At 44.4% G+C, this 19,572-nt stretch overlaps 1 protein-coding gene across 1 annotated transcript in view; it reads left to right on the top strand.

The window, feature by feature from the left end:
* LOC130377970 (protein kinase C alpha type-like) overlaps positions 1–19,572 on the top strand; it is a 297,706-nt gene that overhangs the window by 177,050 nt on the left and 101,084 nt on the right. Inside the window, exon 3 of the mRNA XM_056584916.1 lies at positions 11,485–11,625. Coding sequence (XP_056440891.1) covers positions 11,485–11,625 — 141 coding nt within the window. The remainder of the gene's footprint in view (positions 1–11,484; positions 11,626–19,572) is intronic.

The raw sequence follows: 19,572 nt of genomic DNA, 5'->3' as shown, positions 1-19,572 counted from the left end.
TGTCTGCGATTGTAAACTTACTAACTGTTTATGAGTTCAATGTTTAACCTTTTTTTTTCTTTTTTTGTTATTCTCTTCACTTTTAATCCTTTTATTCTGGCATGTTACATTACGTCTTTGACATCTTTGTTTGTGTCCTTGTAATATCAATGTCAATCATCTGTCTAACTATATGTTGTGCTTGCTGCCAGGGACTACAGATGAAAAATAGTTTGTATATCTAAATCTGGTACATTCACATGTCCTATGCAACGGACATGTCGATTAATGTACACTGTCCCTTTGAATAAATGAATAAATGGATGACCTCCGCCCCACTGCTGGGTTGGGCCTCACTGTGTAAGCCAGCCAGCGGTGAAATCCAGGAGAGCAGTGAGGCGCTTTGTAGCTCTTCAGCCCTGCTAGCTCTGTGATCACCGCGTCGACCGATCGTCCTCCACCTGTGTCTTGGGAGTGGAACATAATGGGCTCTTAATTTTTGTAATGTGCCTTACCAATCCACCTCATCTCCATTTAGACTAGCCATTTATTGATTGTTTTACCAAAAGTGTGGTGTTGGTATCGACATTGAATACAACTGAAGTTTGTTGAAACAGAACTGACATTTGGGGAGTACTTAATGCTGGGCTTTTTTTATTTTAACCTTTTAGGAATTACATGCATCTTTGGGTACTGAATCCAATATGAAAACTAAGCCTGCAGGTCAATCCCCTTAAAGATCGCTTTTGGCTTGGTTTATTTGGACCAATAGATCCATCAACCTGCTGTGACCCGTAGACTAATTAGTGTGATTCAGGCAGCTGCCTTAAGCCCCCATCTTGTGTCAAGAACATTTTAAAGTACTCTGGGCTGTCTTTGATTGGCTTGGAGCGAACCTTTGGGATTACATGAGCACAATGGTGTGGAATGAACTGCAATAAACAGGATTTAAAGGTACTGTGTTTTGGCATTCAAATCACAGCTTACTGGGAGCTCGAAGGACGAAGTGTCCCTTCAGACGCAGGCCTCGGGAGAAGGGTATGCATGTATGCAAGTATCCTTAAATAACATGCAAACAACATGTATCCAGGTTAAAAAATCCCTCTGAATGTTGCGTTTTTACTAGAGCTGTCAAGCGATTAAAATATTTAATCGTGAATAATCGCATTAATGTCATAGTTAACTCACGATTAATCGCAAATTCTTTTTCTATGCTAAATATCCCTTGATTTTTTTGTCCCATAATTCTTCTCATTTTAATTCTCTTATCAACATGGTGTAGTGCATCGGCTTGCCTTGTGCAAATGATTTTTTATTGATAACAACATTGGCATATACTGATCAAAACAGGACGATACAAAAAAAAGCCTATAGTGCAATTAAACGACTGCTTTGAACAAATGTCATTTGAACATAGCAGTCAGGCTACTGCTTCTTTGTTTTGAGCCAAAGAAAAAAAAAATATATATCTTTTTTTTTTCTTATTTTTAAATAAAATAATTGCGTTAATCGCGCGATACATTTTTTTAACGCAATTAAAATTGGTTTGCGTTAACGCCGTTAATAACGCGTTTAACTGACAGCTCTAGTTTTGACCTAAAATCCACTTCCCAAGAATTTTATATCCCTGAATTATTTGACCTGGCAAATGGTCAAATCCATCTGCCATTGGCTGGTGGATTTTGTCCAAACATGCATCACTTAGACTGAAAACTAAAGTATGGGACCAGAGTGGGTTAACAGTGATGATGTACTGTGATTAAAGGTGAGTCAGAGACAGGCTGTGTAAGAATCAATCCAGAACTGCTTCTCCTCATTTTTTGAATCTGATATGGTCTGTTTTACTCATTAACTGGTATCTAATATTATTTTCCACTGATGGATTTTATACTCTTGTGCAGAAAAGCTTATGTCAAATTTCTTATGAAAAAAAATGGCTTCAACTATGTTGCCATGGAGACAGGCAAACTCACTCACTTTTTTGAATGCGAGTTTGCCACACCCTATCTGGAAGTGACGACTTGGTTTAAAGCAAACTAGCTAGTTAAATTCAATCTGTTCTGTAGAAAAAAGCCACTGAGCATCTCTTATCTCTGCTCTTACACAACTAAGAGACATAATGGGTACGATGCAATTATTATTAAGCCCTTAGGTGAACAAGCTGAAGTGTGTTTGTGTTGTATTTTATTAAACAAGAAGCAAAAAAGGACGCAGGCGTCCTTTTTTGGACGCCTGCAGGCAGCATATTCTTGATGCTGCCTGCATGCTCTGGCTGCTTGGGTGCATGTGAACATCTAAGCCTATCAAACAGACTACACCTGAATCACATGGCATCCATTATACTCAACACTAGGGATGGGGATCATTAATATTTATTAATATCGATACCATTTTCGATACTCCTTAACGAACCGAGTATTTATCGATACCACTATTGATACTTTTCTATTAATTGGTGGAAACACAAAGCGCTTTTAGTGATGAGGAAAATATTTAGGATATAAATAATTGCATTTTAAATGAAATATGTAATTCTTAATAAATATTGACATCAGTAGTTTTAGTTATGTAAACTAATTAATTAACTAATTAATTAATAATAAGAGCACTATACACTTCTGTATTAGTAATACAGCAACATGAGTAATACAGTATTACTCATGTTTCTCACCAATGTTTCACTCACTCATGTTTCTTTATGTTACATTTCAACGCATCATGATAACCGAACAGTCGTTTTACTGAGCCAACCTCAACACATCATCACACATCATCAGCACATCTGAAACTTTATTTACTTTTTAGGTTAACTAGCTTGTATGCTGCTGATTACAACACCGATTTCACAATTGGATTACTATTTTTAACTGACGGGACTAGCGACAATGTCTGTGTGTGCGATTACCGCTCGTAGTTTGAGTGGATGATTAAGACGGGCCTGTCTGTGGTGCGACAGGAGAAGGAGGTCTTTCAACTCGGAGACAGTCGAAGGTACTGCATTGGGTCTTTATTTGATGCTAATGTGCTTGGCCATTGAGGTTGTGTTCCCCCCTTTACAATAAATTATTTTGCGAGCAAAGTTGACCATTCAAAAACATTGGTGGACACGCTGCAGTGATTGGATTGATTTGATTTAAATGCTGTGACGCGACTTGAGGGACACATTACGTTACAGGACCTACGGGACAAAATAGAAACAAAAGAACGACGGGACTCGATAGTGGTATCGCTAAGCCCAAACGTTAATCTAGGGCTGGGCGATATATCGATATTTAAAATATATCGATATTTTTTCAAACGCGATATGAAACGAGACCATATCGTCAATATCGATATAATTTAATTTGCGTTGAAATTACAGACATTACATTTGTTCCAAATAACACCAGTTTCGAACCGCGCCTGCCGCCTGCTATTTCGTAACTCTGCTTATGTCTCTCCCGCTCTGCCTCCGGCTCACACACAGTCTCTGCCTGCCCCCCCCCCCCCCCCCCACTCCACTGACTCACGTCACTTTTTGAAATCGCGAAACATGAGCCGTGTTCGAAATCGTTCACTATTCATTTTAAGTGCACTATATTGTGCATGAAATTAACCACTGAGAATTCGAACACCACTACAAAATGAGGAGCACCCTATATAGTGCACTATATCCGTGATAGGGAACGATTTCGAACACAGCTATGGAGTCCGCCTGCACAAGCAGCTCCGAGGAGCTTGTTTGCAAGCGAAAAACCAACGGCTCCATAGTATGGAAATGGTTTGGTGTCTGACGAATTACAAAATCACGTAATTTGTAGAGAGTGCTTAAAAACTGTCGCAACCAACGGGTTGCAATTCTGTGCATAATATTCCGGAGGTGCACACAGCTTTTGGCCGTGATATTATATATTATAATGTTCTCAAATATGAGGCGGAGGCAGTGTCTAGTCCACGGTTTATTCAACCATCAAACTGTATTAAATTCTGAACGGTAGGAATAGTAATTGTAAATCGAAACGGTAGGTAGGTATAGTAATAACGGTAACTTCAAGGTTTCTCACTCCACGAGACCCAAACATTAAAGGTCCCATGACATGAAAATCTCTCTTTATGAGGTTTTCTAACATAAATATGAGTTCCCCTAGCCTGCCTATGGTCCCCCAGTGGCTAAAACTTGCGTTTGGTGTAAAACGAGCACTAGCTGCTCTGCTCGCCTTTGAAAAAAACGGAGGCTCAAGCACGCTGATTTGGAATGTCTTTAGGTCTGTCACAAAGCATCTAAGCTCCTCCCCTTACTCTGCCTGGCCCGCCCAGAGACGTTGGCCCGCCAATGAGACACGACAGTGCGAGCGCCACATGTGTGTGTGAATACACACACTGTAACGCAAGTGTTTCTTGTCGGTTCTTTGACGTGTCTTGTATTTCCACAACAAGACTTTAGCGGGGGTTATCTGAGCCATGGTTGAGAAGGAATTGGGGGAAAGGAACTTTGGCTTTGACTCGCTGAAGTACATGAACTGCGACATGCCTCCCGTGTGTTCTAGAATATTTACAGAACACGGCTAAAGGCTATGTGCACCTCGCCATTGCGATACATCCACTGTAAACAGAGCGCATGGTACCGTGGCTGCAAGCTGCTCAGGGCCACATCCCCACCCTCCTCCTTGACCCGACTCGCTCCTCCTCATTTGCATTATAGCTACAGACACCAAAACAGCGCATTTGGGGGAAGCTCAATGTGCGACTGGCTCGGAGTGGCTGTAACTCTGCACCACGGCTGAATTTCGGGAATGTCTTTGAATACTGTGTTAGTTGCCCACTAATACCTATATTAAAGAATACATAAAATAGCATGTCATGGGACATGACATGCAACGCCCCCCCACGCAGTCGTTACGGTTCGTAATATTTCGGAGGCGCACAGAGCTTTTGGCCGTGATGTTATAGATTATAATGTTCTCAAATACGAGGCGGAGGCAGTGTCTAGTCCACGGTTTATTCAACCATCAAACTGTATTCAATTCCGAACGGTAGAAATAGTAATATCAAATCTGCGCACGGAGCGCGCCGCCCCCACCCCCCCCCCCCCCCCCCCCCTCGACAAATATCGATATTTATCTTATATCGATATTCTGCTTGAAGATATCGAGATATGACTTTTGGTCCATATCGCCCAGCCCTACGTTAATCCTTTGAAAAAAGTGGAACCGGGTCCTTGTAAGAACCAGGTTTCGATCCCCATCCCTACTCAACACAGAACCAAACCAAATAGAGTCTTTCCACGTGTCGTCCATCTGCTACGCCACGCTGCCCAGTGCTCTGTTTTAAAGGCCCACTATGCAACTTCGGGCATTTCTTCGCTGTTTTCTTGGTTTTGGCACGCACATTTCTCTACACAGCGCCCCCTACAGCTTCGTAGTAGATATTTTACAACACTGTCGTAACAACTCGTTGACGACCCTTCCCTATGCACTTCTACGCGAGCCATGTGCATTTGTTTTGAAAGAAGCCGGCGAATACGTGGAGGCATGTCCGAAGTAGATGTTCATAAAGTGTAGGCAAGGTTATAAATTTTTTAAATGGTGTATTTGTATTGCAATAAACATAAATACATCATTTTTTATAGTTGACGGGGAGAATTGATATCCTAGATTATAATTGTTTTATCTTAGGTTGAACAGAACAATCAGTGTAAGAGTGTTGGCCAACATAATAATCTAAATAAACAAGAACCTGGATTCGGGGATTCAGTCTGTATCTGGGGGACGAGACAGACGAACAGCAAAACACCCATGGAAACAAAGGTGTTTATATGGTTGCAACCAAGCAAGCTAGAAACATACAGGGCTCACAACAAAACGGCCGAGAAAACAATTTTTACAGGGCTCACAACAAAATGGTTGAGCAAACACATTTGTACAGAGACTATCAACATCAAGAATACCACGAAGACAAAGTTCACCCAAGGCTACTTTCAATTTCAAAAGCAACACGGCCAAGTCGGCGTCTGATTTGCAGTCTTCTTTTTCTTTCAGTTCACGCTATTCCTGAAAAGCTTGCCCAACGTTTACTCGTGTCTGGCCTCTCTGTCGGTCAGTCTCCCTTTTCTCTTCTTCTGTTCATCCGACATTGGGTTTCTCTGTCTCTTTTTAGTCGGCTGATCCATGATGAATGTAACAATCCCTTAGTTACTTGTGTTTATATCGGTTATATCGAGCCGGTTCCGTGTTTGGGGGTCTGTGCCGTAAAGCAATTCGTTACTTCGCGAGACCCGAGACTCCCGCGAGAGTGGGCGGCGGGTCTCCGGCAGAAACATATTCATTTTCTCCGCCAAGATGCGCAAGGGGGAGTCGAAACAACGAACAATCGAACAAAAATGTATAATAGAACCATCGCAATGACTCTTAGCCTGTTATATTAAGGTAAATCAAGCCAAAAGAGTTGCATAGTTCCCCTTTCACTCGTGTCTGATCTCTTTTCTGGTCCATTCTTCTTTTGTTCCACCGACAGTCGCCTCTTGGGTCCCTTATCAGTCGATTGATCCATGATGAATGCAACAATTGCCTCGCAACTGGCTGTTTATATCTAGCCGGTGCCATGTTTGGGTGTGTGCTGTGCCGTAAAGCATTTTCGAAACTACAATCTGACTACATTTTCGAGGATACTTCCGCTGCGTCACATTCGGATTGGCTCGGTCCGAACAGATCAAGTTGCATATGCGCTTTTTCACTGGAGAGGCGACATGGGTAAATGACACACCCACCAATCGACCCGGAAATGGAGGCAGAACCATCAGCATAACTCTCAACCTGCATACTTAATGTAATTTTGGCTAAAAAAGTTGCATAGTGGGCCTTTAACTTATTCAAGCGATAATGTGCAGGTTATTTTTTAACTCGATTTTCTTTGGTTGACTTCAACCGTAGTGATTTTATATTGAATATGTTCATTAATGATGTCAATAATTTTTTTATTTCTATAATATTGATTGAAACTGGTGAGTCCCATTGAAATGAAAGAAGAGACAGAAAACCCTTTGGACACTAAACTTAAAGGAACAGAAAGCATAGAGAACCAGGAGTCCGCTTACTCATCATACATGAAAACGCTCTCACAACACAAATTAGTTATTGCGTTGCGTTCAGTAGTGACAAAATGTTAAACACTGCCCGGTTCGACCAGATTAATTTGTTCTGATCAGCAGGGCTTATCGAGGGACGTTCTGCTCCACCAGAAACTTCTTGAATGCACAGTAGAGCGCAGATTCATTCTACAGAGGATTTTTTATAACATACTAGTTAGGGCTGCAGGATATATCGGCTTTGTACGATATATCGATATAATTTCCAAGGGGATACAAGATTTGACAATATCGTTTATATCGATATGCGTTAAAATGGTCAGTTTCCCCCTCAAGCGTCTACAGCGCTTGCCTTGGAGACTGTGAGCGCGACCCCTCCCCCTCCCACTCTGTCTTTCCGAACGTGCCGTGTGCAAAGACGCCTCATTCCCGCCCCTGCCGCCCCCTCACAACACAACAAGCATGGATGATACCCGTAAAGAAAACAAGACGGTGGCGGGGGACGAAATTGTTTCAAAGAGGAGAAACAACGGCTCCATAATGTGGAAATAGTTTGGGTTTAAAAAAAACAGATGAGCAGCAGCTGCAGGTCATCTGTAGAGAGTGTAGCAAAACCGTTGCGACTAAAAGTGGAAGCACGACAAATCTGTTCCACCATTTACAGCAGCGGCACAAAGTGCAGTATGAGGAATGCATAAAACTATGTGGCTGTGCTGCTGCATCACCGGCCACGACAGTTTCTTCTGCCCCGAAACCAGGGCCGGCGCTCGGCAAATGTGTTGGGGGCGCACTCTGGTGACGCTCTTAATTAATTAATTAAAATATACGAAACCAAACATGTTCCCAAATGGAACGGAGAAGGGAGGGGGCGGGGGATTAAAGTTACGGCGCACTGAAACCCTCACCATAGTACGCAGGACAATGCGATGAAGCCAATGCTCTTAATGGTAGCTAATGTGTGTAACCTACAGCTTTATATTGTTTTGCATAGGTGATTATTTTGTGAAGGTGAAAAACGTCCCTTTTTTTTTTTAACATGTTCATTCAATTCTGTTGAAAATAACGATACAAAATCACATGTTGCAGTCATACTGACCTATGTTTTAATAAAAGTGCTAGCAACATCTCACATGTGGCTTTTGACTTACAAAAAAAACATCTAACCCACCCTATAGAAAATATCGAGATATATATCGTATATCGCCATTCAGCCAAAAAATATCGGGACCGCGACCCGACCCCGGATAAGCGGATGACGATGAGGATGAGGAGGATTTTTCCCATATCGTGCAGCCCTAATACTAGTTCTGATATTACTCTACAAGCCGAGCACAGGTCGACTTCGTCATAGCGCTTTGCCTCCTGCCCAGTAACTCAACGTTCACCCAACATCAAGTGGAAGACATCTCAAAAACCTTCACCACTCAGTAATAAGGATGATCAGGCGTTTGTTACTATAATCCAATCTGGTCCGGGTCGCTGAACCCATTGTTTGCTTAATACTTTTAAGAGGCGGTTGACTGCGAAACTGTTGATGTTTTCACTGTCCCGCTCCGCTTTGTTTGCTGATGCACCTGAATGTTCATCCTTTTTCTCTTTCAAGCATCTTCAACATGCTGACGCGTGCACACATTCCACCAGGCAGACCGTTGAAAACATCAGGGGTCTCATTTATAACCGTTGCGTACGCAACATGTTGCCACTCACTCTGCTTTTTGTTGTGGGCGATCCCAATCCCGTGACCGCCGATCAAAACTACTTTTCTGGCCTCCATCTCACCCACAAGTGTCTCCACTTCAACCTCCTTGAAATTTCGCTTTTTTGCTTTTCTCAGTACTTCTGCCATTGTCTCCGACAAGACATAATACTTGCATCTGAGTCTGTTTTATATGCAGATCGCATTCATGAGGTCATTTGCATTGACCATTTATGGTTAAAAAGGGGCGTGTGCAGGGCGGAACGTGAAGCTGATTCCGCTGCGCACACTTGTAGGCACTCTGTGATTTATAAAGCAAAGATTGCGTACGGTTTGCGTGCGCAGGGTTTTATAAATCTGATTATTTTTTGGCTCACGCAAAACTTGGCTTTTGGGCGTACGTACACTTTTAGTAACGATCCCACGCAGTTTTAGAAATGAGACCCCAGGTGTTTTGGAGTGGAACCCGTCCTAAAATATATATTTTGAAGTTCAGATGGAGTATACGTGCTTTCAGTTTATAGAGAGAGTTCTGATGTTAAGTTAGTTGAATCGCCTGATATCAGCCTAGGAAAATTCTAATTTCGATTGACGCTTCAAATTGTCAATTTACGATCAGATCCCAGATTGTCACAATCCTTAACGCAATACTGCTGCATCCCAGACCTTAGAGGGGAAAGATGAGCCACACCCTCCCTCGCATCTTCCAGCGGCCACTCACAGCCGTTGAGGAATGGCCCCATAATTATTCATATGGCCATTGCCCACTGTGCATTTTGATGGCTAAGCTCGGGGTCACAATTAGATTCAAAATGGATTTTTCATTCAGGGATGGGGGTTAGGTTTACTATTGTAGCGACAGTTTTCCTATAAAGGCCGCTAAGAGGCTTAGGTGGGCTCCAGGCAGTTACGCGTCCTTCAATGAATCCAAGTCTGTTGATATTGTTTGAGAGTTTATTAGAAGACCGAATGACAACTGATGAATGAAAACCTCTAGAGGGTAATGAAAACAAATAAATAAAAAATAAAGTGATGACGATGACAACGCTAATGAGGGTTGTTACTGACGGTAGTTTGACAGTAAACAGAAAATATAATCAGGAGCGCCACCAACCCCCTTTGTCTCTTACCCCCGCCTGCCTGAGTGCCCCGGTATATAGATTAAACGACACCCATGTGTCAATCAAACGGGAGTGACATGAACCAAAACAGTGTGAGTAACCCTTCAAAATAAACAATAAACAAACAGACCAAATATGCATTTTGGCCCCTACATTTACAAATGTGAGGGTTAGGGTGAGGGTTAGGGTTAGGGTTACTGGTGTGATGTACGGGTTGATGGCCCATTGCCCCTGGATGGTGAAGAAGAACCAGGAGCCCAAGAAGCTCAATCAGACCAGAGCAGCTCTAACGTGGGCCCCACCAGGGACCCATGTGTGTCCATGGTGATGGAGCTCATCATAGCCCTGCCCATTGAATCCCCTCTCCCTCTCTAGTGGGATTCATCGGTGGACACCAGTGTTGTGTTGGTAGCACATTATCTACATGTGTTGTCCGCTTATAGAAATACAATTTCCATGGGAAATCCTAAAACCTCGCAACATGTTGTGATTGCATATATATATATAATTTTATTGATTAAAAGTAGCTATAAATTAGCTATACCACAGGTAGAACGACAGTTAGAATTTGTTTGTTTTAGTCTGTGTGACGGTCCTTTACTCTGAAACCTGTATCGTTGTTGTTGGGCGGAGGAGCAGCGCTGCAGTGTGCCACGTTATCGAGTCCTGCAGGATGAACGAGGAGCCTAATGGGGGACGGTGGGGACGTGTTCCCCGGCTGTCTCGGAGGCGGCCCGGCACCATGAGTAATTGTTGCTGCTACGCTGTTGCTGATTGGCCGGGCGGGCAGGGGTCCGCTGGGAGTAGGGGGAGGGGCAGTAATAATGAGAAAGGAATATTGATTTTGCTCTGCTCACTTGCACAGGCATGGTCCAAGATAATTGATGTGTGTGTTGATTTAGGAGTTCCCTCTGGAATAATGTGTACGTGTGGGTAATAATGTAAAGGTCTTTTGCAGCTGTGCATAACGTAAGACATCTACACTTAAAGTGTAGATGTTTTACTATTCTGGCTGTTCCACTAAGTGTTCTGGCTGCTCCACATTCCAAGTGTAGGTATTGTAAAAGCCCCAACCACAAGCCATTTAAATGCTTTCCTCTCAAATCAAGTGTTGGTTTGAAATACCAGGTCTAAATGGGGGGGAGAAATCTTTGGCTTGAACAAGAGGATCGGCTCACATACCCAGACGTTTGCTGGTGCAAATGTCAACTTGGTTGCAGCACAAAAAGGAAAAAAACAAGAAGTGTTTGTGGATGTTTCAGAAGCACCCGCCTCTCCTATCAACAAGCTCGCCGCTCTACCAGAGAGAGCGACACTCTTAATTGTCTTCTGTCTCACTGAACGACTAAACCCAACAACTTCAGACTCCTAAAGTATAAATTATGTGCCTGTCTGTCTGCATTTGGTCTGTACTATGTGTTCGTTCAGCATGTAGCTCAGGAGGTACAGCTGGTTTGAAGTGTTCAGATGCCTCCCAATACTAGCTGCAGTTCCCTTACCATGTATGCAAACACACATGCAGACAGATGGATTCATTGTACCAATGTGTAATTCCTTCAAGATGAAAAAGTTGCTACCCTACATATTAATTCTCTCTCTCTCTCGCTTTCTGTCTCCCTCTCTAGTTTGCTGTTTTGTTGTCCACAAGAGGTGCCATGAGTTTGTGACCTTCTCCTGTCCCGGGGCGGACAAGGGTCCCGACACTGACGTGAGTACCCCCCCTCGTTATGAGGCTTACCTGACCTGTTGTTGTCCATCGTTAGGAGGCTAACCTGACATGTTGGTTTTTTCATAGTGGAGCACCGTTAGGAGGCTAACCTGACCTGTTAGTGTCCACCGTTAGGGGGCTAGGCTGACGTGTTGGTCTTCTCATAGTCGAGCAACGTTAGGAGGCTAACTGCAGATCACAGTAAAAATGTAATCAGTGGTAATCCCAGTTTGATATGCAAGCACATACACGTGATCCAAGCCGGACCAGCAGATGTAAATACAGACTCAGCTTGCCCTCCGTTCCTAGGTAACATCAATCAAATACTCGGCACACGGGACCAAACGCCCCTTGTATCCAGCAGCATGAACACAGAGTGCTGCTCCCTCTGGTCACCTTGTGGTGTGGTTTTGTTTTTTAAGGGGCCTGAGGGGTGAGGTGTGACTTCCTCTGCTTTTGACATGACTCCTTTCTAGGCGGGGGTGGGGTAGTGTTAGACGTGTCTTGATTAGGGCTATGTAGAGGGCAAATCGTTTGTATGTGGGATGGCAGAACTGGAGTTTGCAACCTAGTTAGACTCATGGCTAGGGTGGCAAAGGGCTGGAAAATATCTGGTCAATTTCCGGAAACTTTCCTGTAAATTACCATGGGAAGTTAAGTATATTTTTTGTTATAAGTAGACACACCATGCAAAATAACACTATAAAAAAACGATTAAAAGACTACAAAAACTTGAAAAACATAATTTTAGCTGATTTATTTCTAAGTAGAACTTTAACAAGTTCTAATTTTATTATTTTATTCTTTAATTGAAGAACAAAAACATGAATTTTGAGTTAAATATGCTCTGGTCTCAAAAGTGTGGTCCAGGGTTCTAGAAGTCATCAGTGCAAATGTGATGGAGGAATGCAAAGTGCATGTAGGGGGCGTGGTTTGAGGAATTGAATAGATATTCAAGTGTGCTTGCATGAAATCTGGTTGTGTTAGTCAAGATTATGCTACAATATTCCTGTTTATTCCCATAAATTAAAAATTCTGGAATTTTGCAACCCTAGTCATGGCATTGTCAGTTGACGGTGGACGCTTCCTCACCAGGTTTCGGTCCTTGCACGTTGAGGAAAGCTCTATATTTATGTTCTCCTTTTCATGCTCCAAATTAAAGCACTTCATTGGGCATTGTTGCACGCATGGTTCAGGTTAAATAGGAGAGTTCAGGTTAAATAGGATAGGACCTTATCGTGGTCCAGGTCCTCTGATCCACAACCAGATAATCCTTCATAAAAACACGTCTTGCCAACCAAGGCAGAAGGGTAACACCGCCCAGCCCCCCTTTGTGGTCGTGGTTCGAGGCTGATCGGCTGCTTCTAGTGCTTCTCTGGCTGGTGGAGGATGACCGGCTGTTTCACTTGTTCCTCTGACTGGTGGTTTGAGGATGACCGGCTACCTCACATGTTCCTCTGGCTGTTGGGAGGCTGACCGGCTGCTTCTGTTTTAATGTTTTAATGTTAGATTTATTTTGGTGTCTGCTCATCTGGCCTCTGAATCCCCGGTGGCCGAACAGCAGGAAAGCCTGGCCCTGTAACTGGAGATATGTCAGCATGTCATCAAGGATCACCCGCCTTCCTTTAATAGATCCAGGAGGAGGCAGGCACTAAGGAAACAGTATGGCTAGATGTCCTAACCCAAACAAAGAATATGTAGCAGTATTGCTGCTTCATAGAAATTAATTTAGATGAGATTATCTTTTTTTAGGGTTGTAGGTAGGTTCATAGGTATCCACAATGTTATCTTTATCTTAAGACCCTCCCACGTATTGGTTTGTCTCAAGCCCCTCCCACTACTTGGTTTATCTTAAGCCCCTCCCACTACTTGGTTTGCCTATAGCTTTCTTGAACCTCAAAGATTTTTTTACCTTCCAAAATCCAACACAGATGTTGACCATGCAAACATGTTGTGATTATTCAGAGGATCAAGGATGGCGTGAATTATCTGATCGGATTTCCCTGTCTCAATGGAGACCCCCCTGGTCTTAACTAATGGCCGTGCAGAGATCAAACCGACACTGCTGTATTGGGCAATGGTGTTGAAGACAACAACTCCCATGATCCCACGGTGCGCACCGACGTCATCAAACTACGTCTTGGGTTGTTCATTGAGAGACCCCTGGCGGCAATTCATATTATACCTTTAAAGTCAGGGTAGGCAACTTGGAGAAACTAGCCAGTCAGCTTGATTTTGGAAATCCTCACCCCTCCCTCCTAGTCGACTTTACACAGGCAGAGTGTGCATGGGAAGTGTGCAAGGCAGAGTTTGCACAGGCAGAGTGTGGTGCGCAGAGTGCGTGCAGACTGGGGAGTGTAGGAATCCCACTCTGAGTTGTCCTGTGTAGGGGAGAGGTGGAGGAATCCCCCTCTGAGTTGTTCTGTGGAAGGGGAGAGTTGGAGGATACCACTCTGAGTTGTCCCGTGTAAGGCCTGGGGAGAGTTGGAGGAATCCCACTCTGAGTTTGTCCTGTGTAAGGACTGGGGAGAGGTGGAGGAGTCCCATTTAGTTGTTAACCTTTGAGGTTCCCTCACGAAAGGAACCGTGACATTGATTGTCCCAATCCCTATATGGGTTTTGAGGAACATTGGTAGAGTACGAAGAGGGTGGGTTGTCACTCCGGTGCCCAGGGCCTCTCCCGGCGTGAAGCGGTCCGCTGGCCTGTGTTGTTGTGGACCCAGACATCCAGGTTACAAAGCGTCTCCATTAGGCAGCAGTGCATCAGGCAGCTCAAAGTGTAAGTGAGGGCAGAGCTTTGCAGAACACACCACATCAATAATGCAGTGGGCGTCGCATTTCACCACAGGGACTCTGGAGGTTAAACTGTGTGTGTGTGTGTGTGTGTGTGTGTGTGTGTGTGTGTGTGTGTGTGTGTGTGTGTGTGTGTGTGTGTGTGTGTGTGTGTGTGTGTGTGTGTGTGTGTGTGTGAGTGAGTGGGCCAATTGCATCATTTATGTCCACTTTACTCATATATGACCTGTGACAATCTGCTTTCCATTTTCACACTGATTTTCACTGTTGGAACAACGGATACAGGCACACACGCCTCGTCCAGCCCTGAGAGAGAGAGAGAGAGAGAGAGAGAGAGAGAGAGAGAGAGAGAGAGAGAGAGAGAGAGGAGAGAGAGAGAGAGAGAGAGGAGAGAGAGAGAGAGAGAGAGAGAGGAGAGAGAGAGAGAGAGAGAGAGAGAGAGAGAGAGAGAGAGAGAGAGAGAGAGAGAGAGATGGCCGGGAGGACACAGCGTTGGCAGGTCCTGATATCATAGAGCGTGTCATTTGAGTGAACGGGCCTCTAGTGCTGCGGCTGCCAAGAATATGGGGAGCCTCACGTGCCAAGACCAGCATCAGGTGGCCGGGCAGAGAAACAACTCCCTTCCCCGGGGCCGGTTAGTGGTAACATACACGGAACCTCAAACATGGGCCAGAAGGAATGAAGTCCTCAGTGCCAACCTTTTCTTAATTAGATGCCTTGCTCCAACTTGAGAGCGACTGCCAGCCTTTGGTCAGGGCATCGTTTTCCATGTTTGAACGTACAACTTCCCTTTGTCCATCTGTTCCGTCTCCACTCTGCTCAAGGGCAATGACCTAATGTGGCGAGGGGCATAACCTGGAGCTGACTGCAGCAGACTGGACTCTCCATCCACCACTGCCCTTCACTGCAGGCCAAGAGAGCAGGGACCAGCCACTGGAGCTCTGTATGCCTGAAGTCACTGCCCCTCACAGAGCAGGGACCAGCCACTGGAGATCTGCCTGCCTGAAGTCACTGCCCCTCACAGAGCAGGGACCAGCCACTGGAGCTCTGCCTGCCTGAAGTCACTGCCCCTCACAGAGCAGGGACCAGCCACTGTTGGATTGCAATTTAACTTGAGAGCAACTGCCAGCCTTTAGTCAGAGCATCGTTTTCCATGTTTGAATGTACAACTTCCCTTTGTCCAGCTGTTCCTCTCCACTCTGCTAAAGTGCAACAACCTAATGAGGCGAGGGGCATAACCTGGAGCTGAACAAGAATGGACTCTCCATCCACCACTGCCCCTCACTGCAGGCCAAGAGAGCAGGGACCAGCCACTGGAGCTCTGTCTGCCTGAAGTCACTGCCCCTCACAGAGCAGGGACCAGCCATTAGAGCTCTGCTGCCTTAAGTCACTGCCCCTTACTGCAGGCCCACAGAGCAGGGACCAGCCACTGGAGCTCTGCCTGCCTGTAGTCACTGCCCCTCACTGCTCCCCTCACAGAGCAGGAACCAGCCACTGTTGGATTGCAATTTAACTTGAGAGCGACTGCCAGCCTTTGGTAAGGGCATTGTTTTCCATGTTTGAACGTACAACTTCCCTTTGTCCAGCTGTTCCGTGGTGAGAAAAATGTGAGATAGGGCGTAGCCTGCAATTAGAGTCCAATTGGCCTTGTTTTGAAAATCATACTTTGCTCTGGCTGATACTAGATGGAGCCTCATGGCCACTCCTTCATGACAACCAGACCAGTTCAGGTTATTTAAAGTGGCCTACTGTGGAATCATTAGTGTAGCATCCTGCTTCTACTCCAGCTATCTAACGCTACAAGGGAATCAATCAGATATAAAAGACGAAGGCGATTCTTGGAGGGAACATTACAGTACAATGCGTCAATATGGACAATTTAACTTGTCAAAAGACCTGTATGTAATTATAATTAGGGAGCTAAGCACAAAGTGCGAGGGAACCTATTATAATTTTTTGTTCTATTATTATTCCGCCACATTTGACTTACAATGCCTTAACACTCTTTTTATGAAACTTTCTACAGCTGTAGATGCTGACTCAAGATTAACAGAGAATAAATATTACACTGATTTGCCAAAAGGTGGCACTATAGCAATTGTCCAAAAACGGACTTCCTTTGGATAGATTTACATCCATCTTGAATTTTGTTAAAGGTGCCATGACATGCTATTTTATGGATGCTTTAATATAGGTATTAGTGGGACACTAACACTGTGTTCAAAGACGTTACCGAAATTCAGCCGTGGTGCAGAGTAACAGCCACTCCGAGCCAGTCGCACATTGAGCTTCCCCCAACTGGCTGTTTTGGTGTCTGTAGCTATAATGCAAATGAGGAGGAGCGAGGCGGGTCAAGGAGGAGGGTGGGGGTGTGGCCCTGAGCAGCTTGCACTCTGTTTAGAGTGGATGTATCGCAATGGCGAGGCGCACACAGCCTTTAGCAGTGTTCTGTAAATATTCTAGAACACACGGGAGTCCTGGAGCTCTATATCTAAATAATATCATATAGCCTACATAGATATCTATATCATATAATATATATTATCACGGCCAAAAGCTGTGTGAGCCGATATTATGAATCTCAAACGACAGCGTTGGGTTCTCCGATGTTCCTGGTTCTTCCACGTCCACATCAATGTGAAGTAGACTGAACCGCGACAATGAGGAGAAAGGGATTGTTGCCGGGCAGCGCTTAGGCACCTCCGCCTCCTGCAGCGCAGAGGCGGTGGTCCCTCGGCAGCGGGAAGAGAGGCTCAAGCGGGAGACATTCGCCGCCAACAATCCCTTTCTCCTCCATGTCGTGGTTCATGTTCTTGAGGGAGTCAAAGCCAAAGTTCCTTTCCCCCAATTAATTCTCAACCATGGCTGAGTCTCACTGAGTCCACTACGAGTCTCGTTGTAGAAATACCAGAGACGAGAGTCCGACGTGTTATGCGCCATAACACCAAAAGCAGAACGGTTATCCAAATAACAAGGAAGTGTACAACACTTGCGTTACAGTCCTGGAGCTCTATATCTAAATAATATCATATACAGTGTAATACATAGATATCTATATCATATAGGCCTAATACATATTATCACGGCCAAAAGCTGTGTGATCCTCCAGACGATATTATGAATCACTAATGACTTTGTCGGGTTCTGCAACGTCTCTGGTTCTTCCACTTTCACATCAATCTGAAGTAGACTGAACTGCGCGCTGCCTGCTATCGGCTGCCCGCTGCCGGACGGTGGTGCTTCGCGGGGGTGGTGCCTCGCGGTAACCGGCGGCATTTCGCAGTTCATGTACTTCAGGGAGTCAAAGCCAAAGTTTCTTTCTCCCAATTCCTTCTCAACCATGGCTGAGAAAACCCCCACTACAGTCTCGTTGTGGAAATACAAGAGACGTCAAAGAACCGACAAGAAACACTTGTGTTACAGTATGTGTATTCACATACACACACACACACACACACACATGTGGCGCTCGCACGGCCGTGTCTCATTGGCGGGCCAAGTCTCTGGGCGGGCCAGGCAGAGTAAGGGGAGGAGCTAACTGCAGTGTGACGACATAGGAAACCACATTCCAAATCAACTCCGTTTTTTTCAAAGGCGAGCAGAACACCTAGTGCTCGTTTTACACCGAATGCAAGTTTTAGCCACTTGGGGACCATAGGCAGGCTAGGGGAACTCATATTTATGTTAGAAAACCTCATAAAGTGAGATTTTCATGCCATGGCACCTTTAAAACAACTAAATCCCCTAAGGATCCTAGGTCTGACTCAGACAAAAATTCTAGCACTTATCATCTATAGACCATTGTCTTCAACCTGAACGGAAGTCTAAACAATAAATATTGAAGCTTCCAGGAGCCATTGACTTCTAAAAAGGGTGGTCTTAAATGCATAAAGACTTAAATGCTTAAATCAACATCAAGATGAACTCTCGTGGCCTGTGACTAAAACAGTTGGCCTCCCAACAGTTGCTAGATGGAATGTTTGATTTGACCGGGAATAACTTAGTGGCTGTTGGGCAGCAAAGTTCCAACTTATCAAGTAAGATGAAGTCAATTGACAAAACAACATGGCCGCCTCAGGCTTAAAATCGCCCAAATGTAACTTGACACCAAAAGGCGGGGTTAACTTAACCCAATCATCATCATGAATCTCATCATCATCATGAATCCTTCCAAATTGTCCTGTTCAGATCGGGCCACCATAACAATTAACTAAAAATGCAGATTTTGGACGGCCATATTTCCTGACCCCTTTTCACCTAGAGGCATGACATTTTGTAGCCATTTGTCTCGCCTCATGTTGTGCAAATGTTCCTAGGAAACCCAGAACCTATTATACCACCTAGACATATTATACCACCAGGTGTGAGTGTGATTAGCCTTACAAGCCGTTTAGAAAATCGGCCCCATATGCCATCACTTAGGGCGTGGCCAACTAGATCTGTGGTGGATAAATCAGTCTACCAGCCTACCCAGTTGACTGAAGTAAACGTTGCTCATCTAGGACTAGAGGTCGCTAAAGCGGACGATTGAAAACTTTAAAGACTCACAACTCCTAAGTCTTTAGGATCACCAGATCCAAGCTGAGGCTATTCAACCTTATGCAAGCAAAAAAGGTCTTAATGGTCTTCGTCAGGGTCTTTATGGTCTGCGTCACTGTCTTAAAGGTCTATCAGGGTCTTCTTGGTCTGTGTCAGGGTCTTAATGGTCTGCTTTAGGCTTGGCCCTCATAAATGTCTGCTTGCAGATGTAATTATATATATATATTAATTACATATATATAAATATATATATATGTCTGAAGGAATATGTTGTGGTGGTGTACACGTATTCAGACGTTTTCATACTTAAGAGCTTTCAAATCACTCTGACCTGGATGTATCCCATTGGAAATGAACAACAGCCATATTTCATGGCTTTTAGTTGAACATGATGTTTTGGGATATTTAAGTTTTTCATCAGAGCTTGACCATTCAATTGTGATAGCTCTAGACAGTGGTTCTCAATACCTCGACAAGGGAGCCTCTCCTCTGTGTGTTCCAATGAATATCATCCGCCACCTCACTGCGCTCCAGACTAAGCCCGTCAGAGGGACACGCTGCTCATGTCCAAACTTCTAAGCTGAGAAGATGAATGGATTACTGCTCATCATTTATCATCATATTCAGTGTAGTTTGGATAAAAGTGGTTTTGATTGCTGCGTAGATTGCTACT

Source organism: Gadus chalcogrammus, chromosome 3, assembly GCF_026213295.1.
Source record: "Gadus chalcogrammus isolate NIFS_2021 chromosome 3, NIFS_Gcha_1.0, whole genome shotgun sequence".
NCBI lineage: Eukaryota > Metazoa > Chordata > Actinopteri > Gadiformes > Gadidae > Gadus > Gadus chalcogrammus.
Note: the sequence above shows the minus strand (reverse complement) of the source record. Positions and strands in the feature narration are given on the sequence as shown.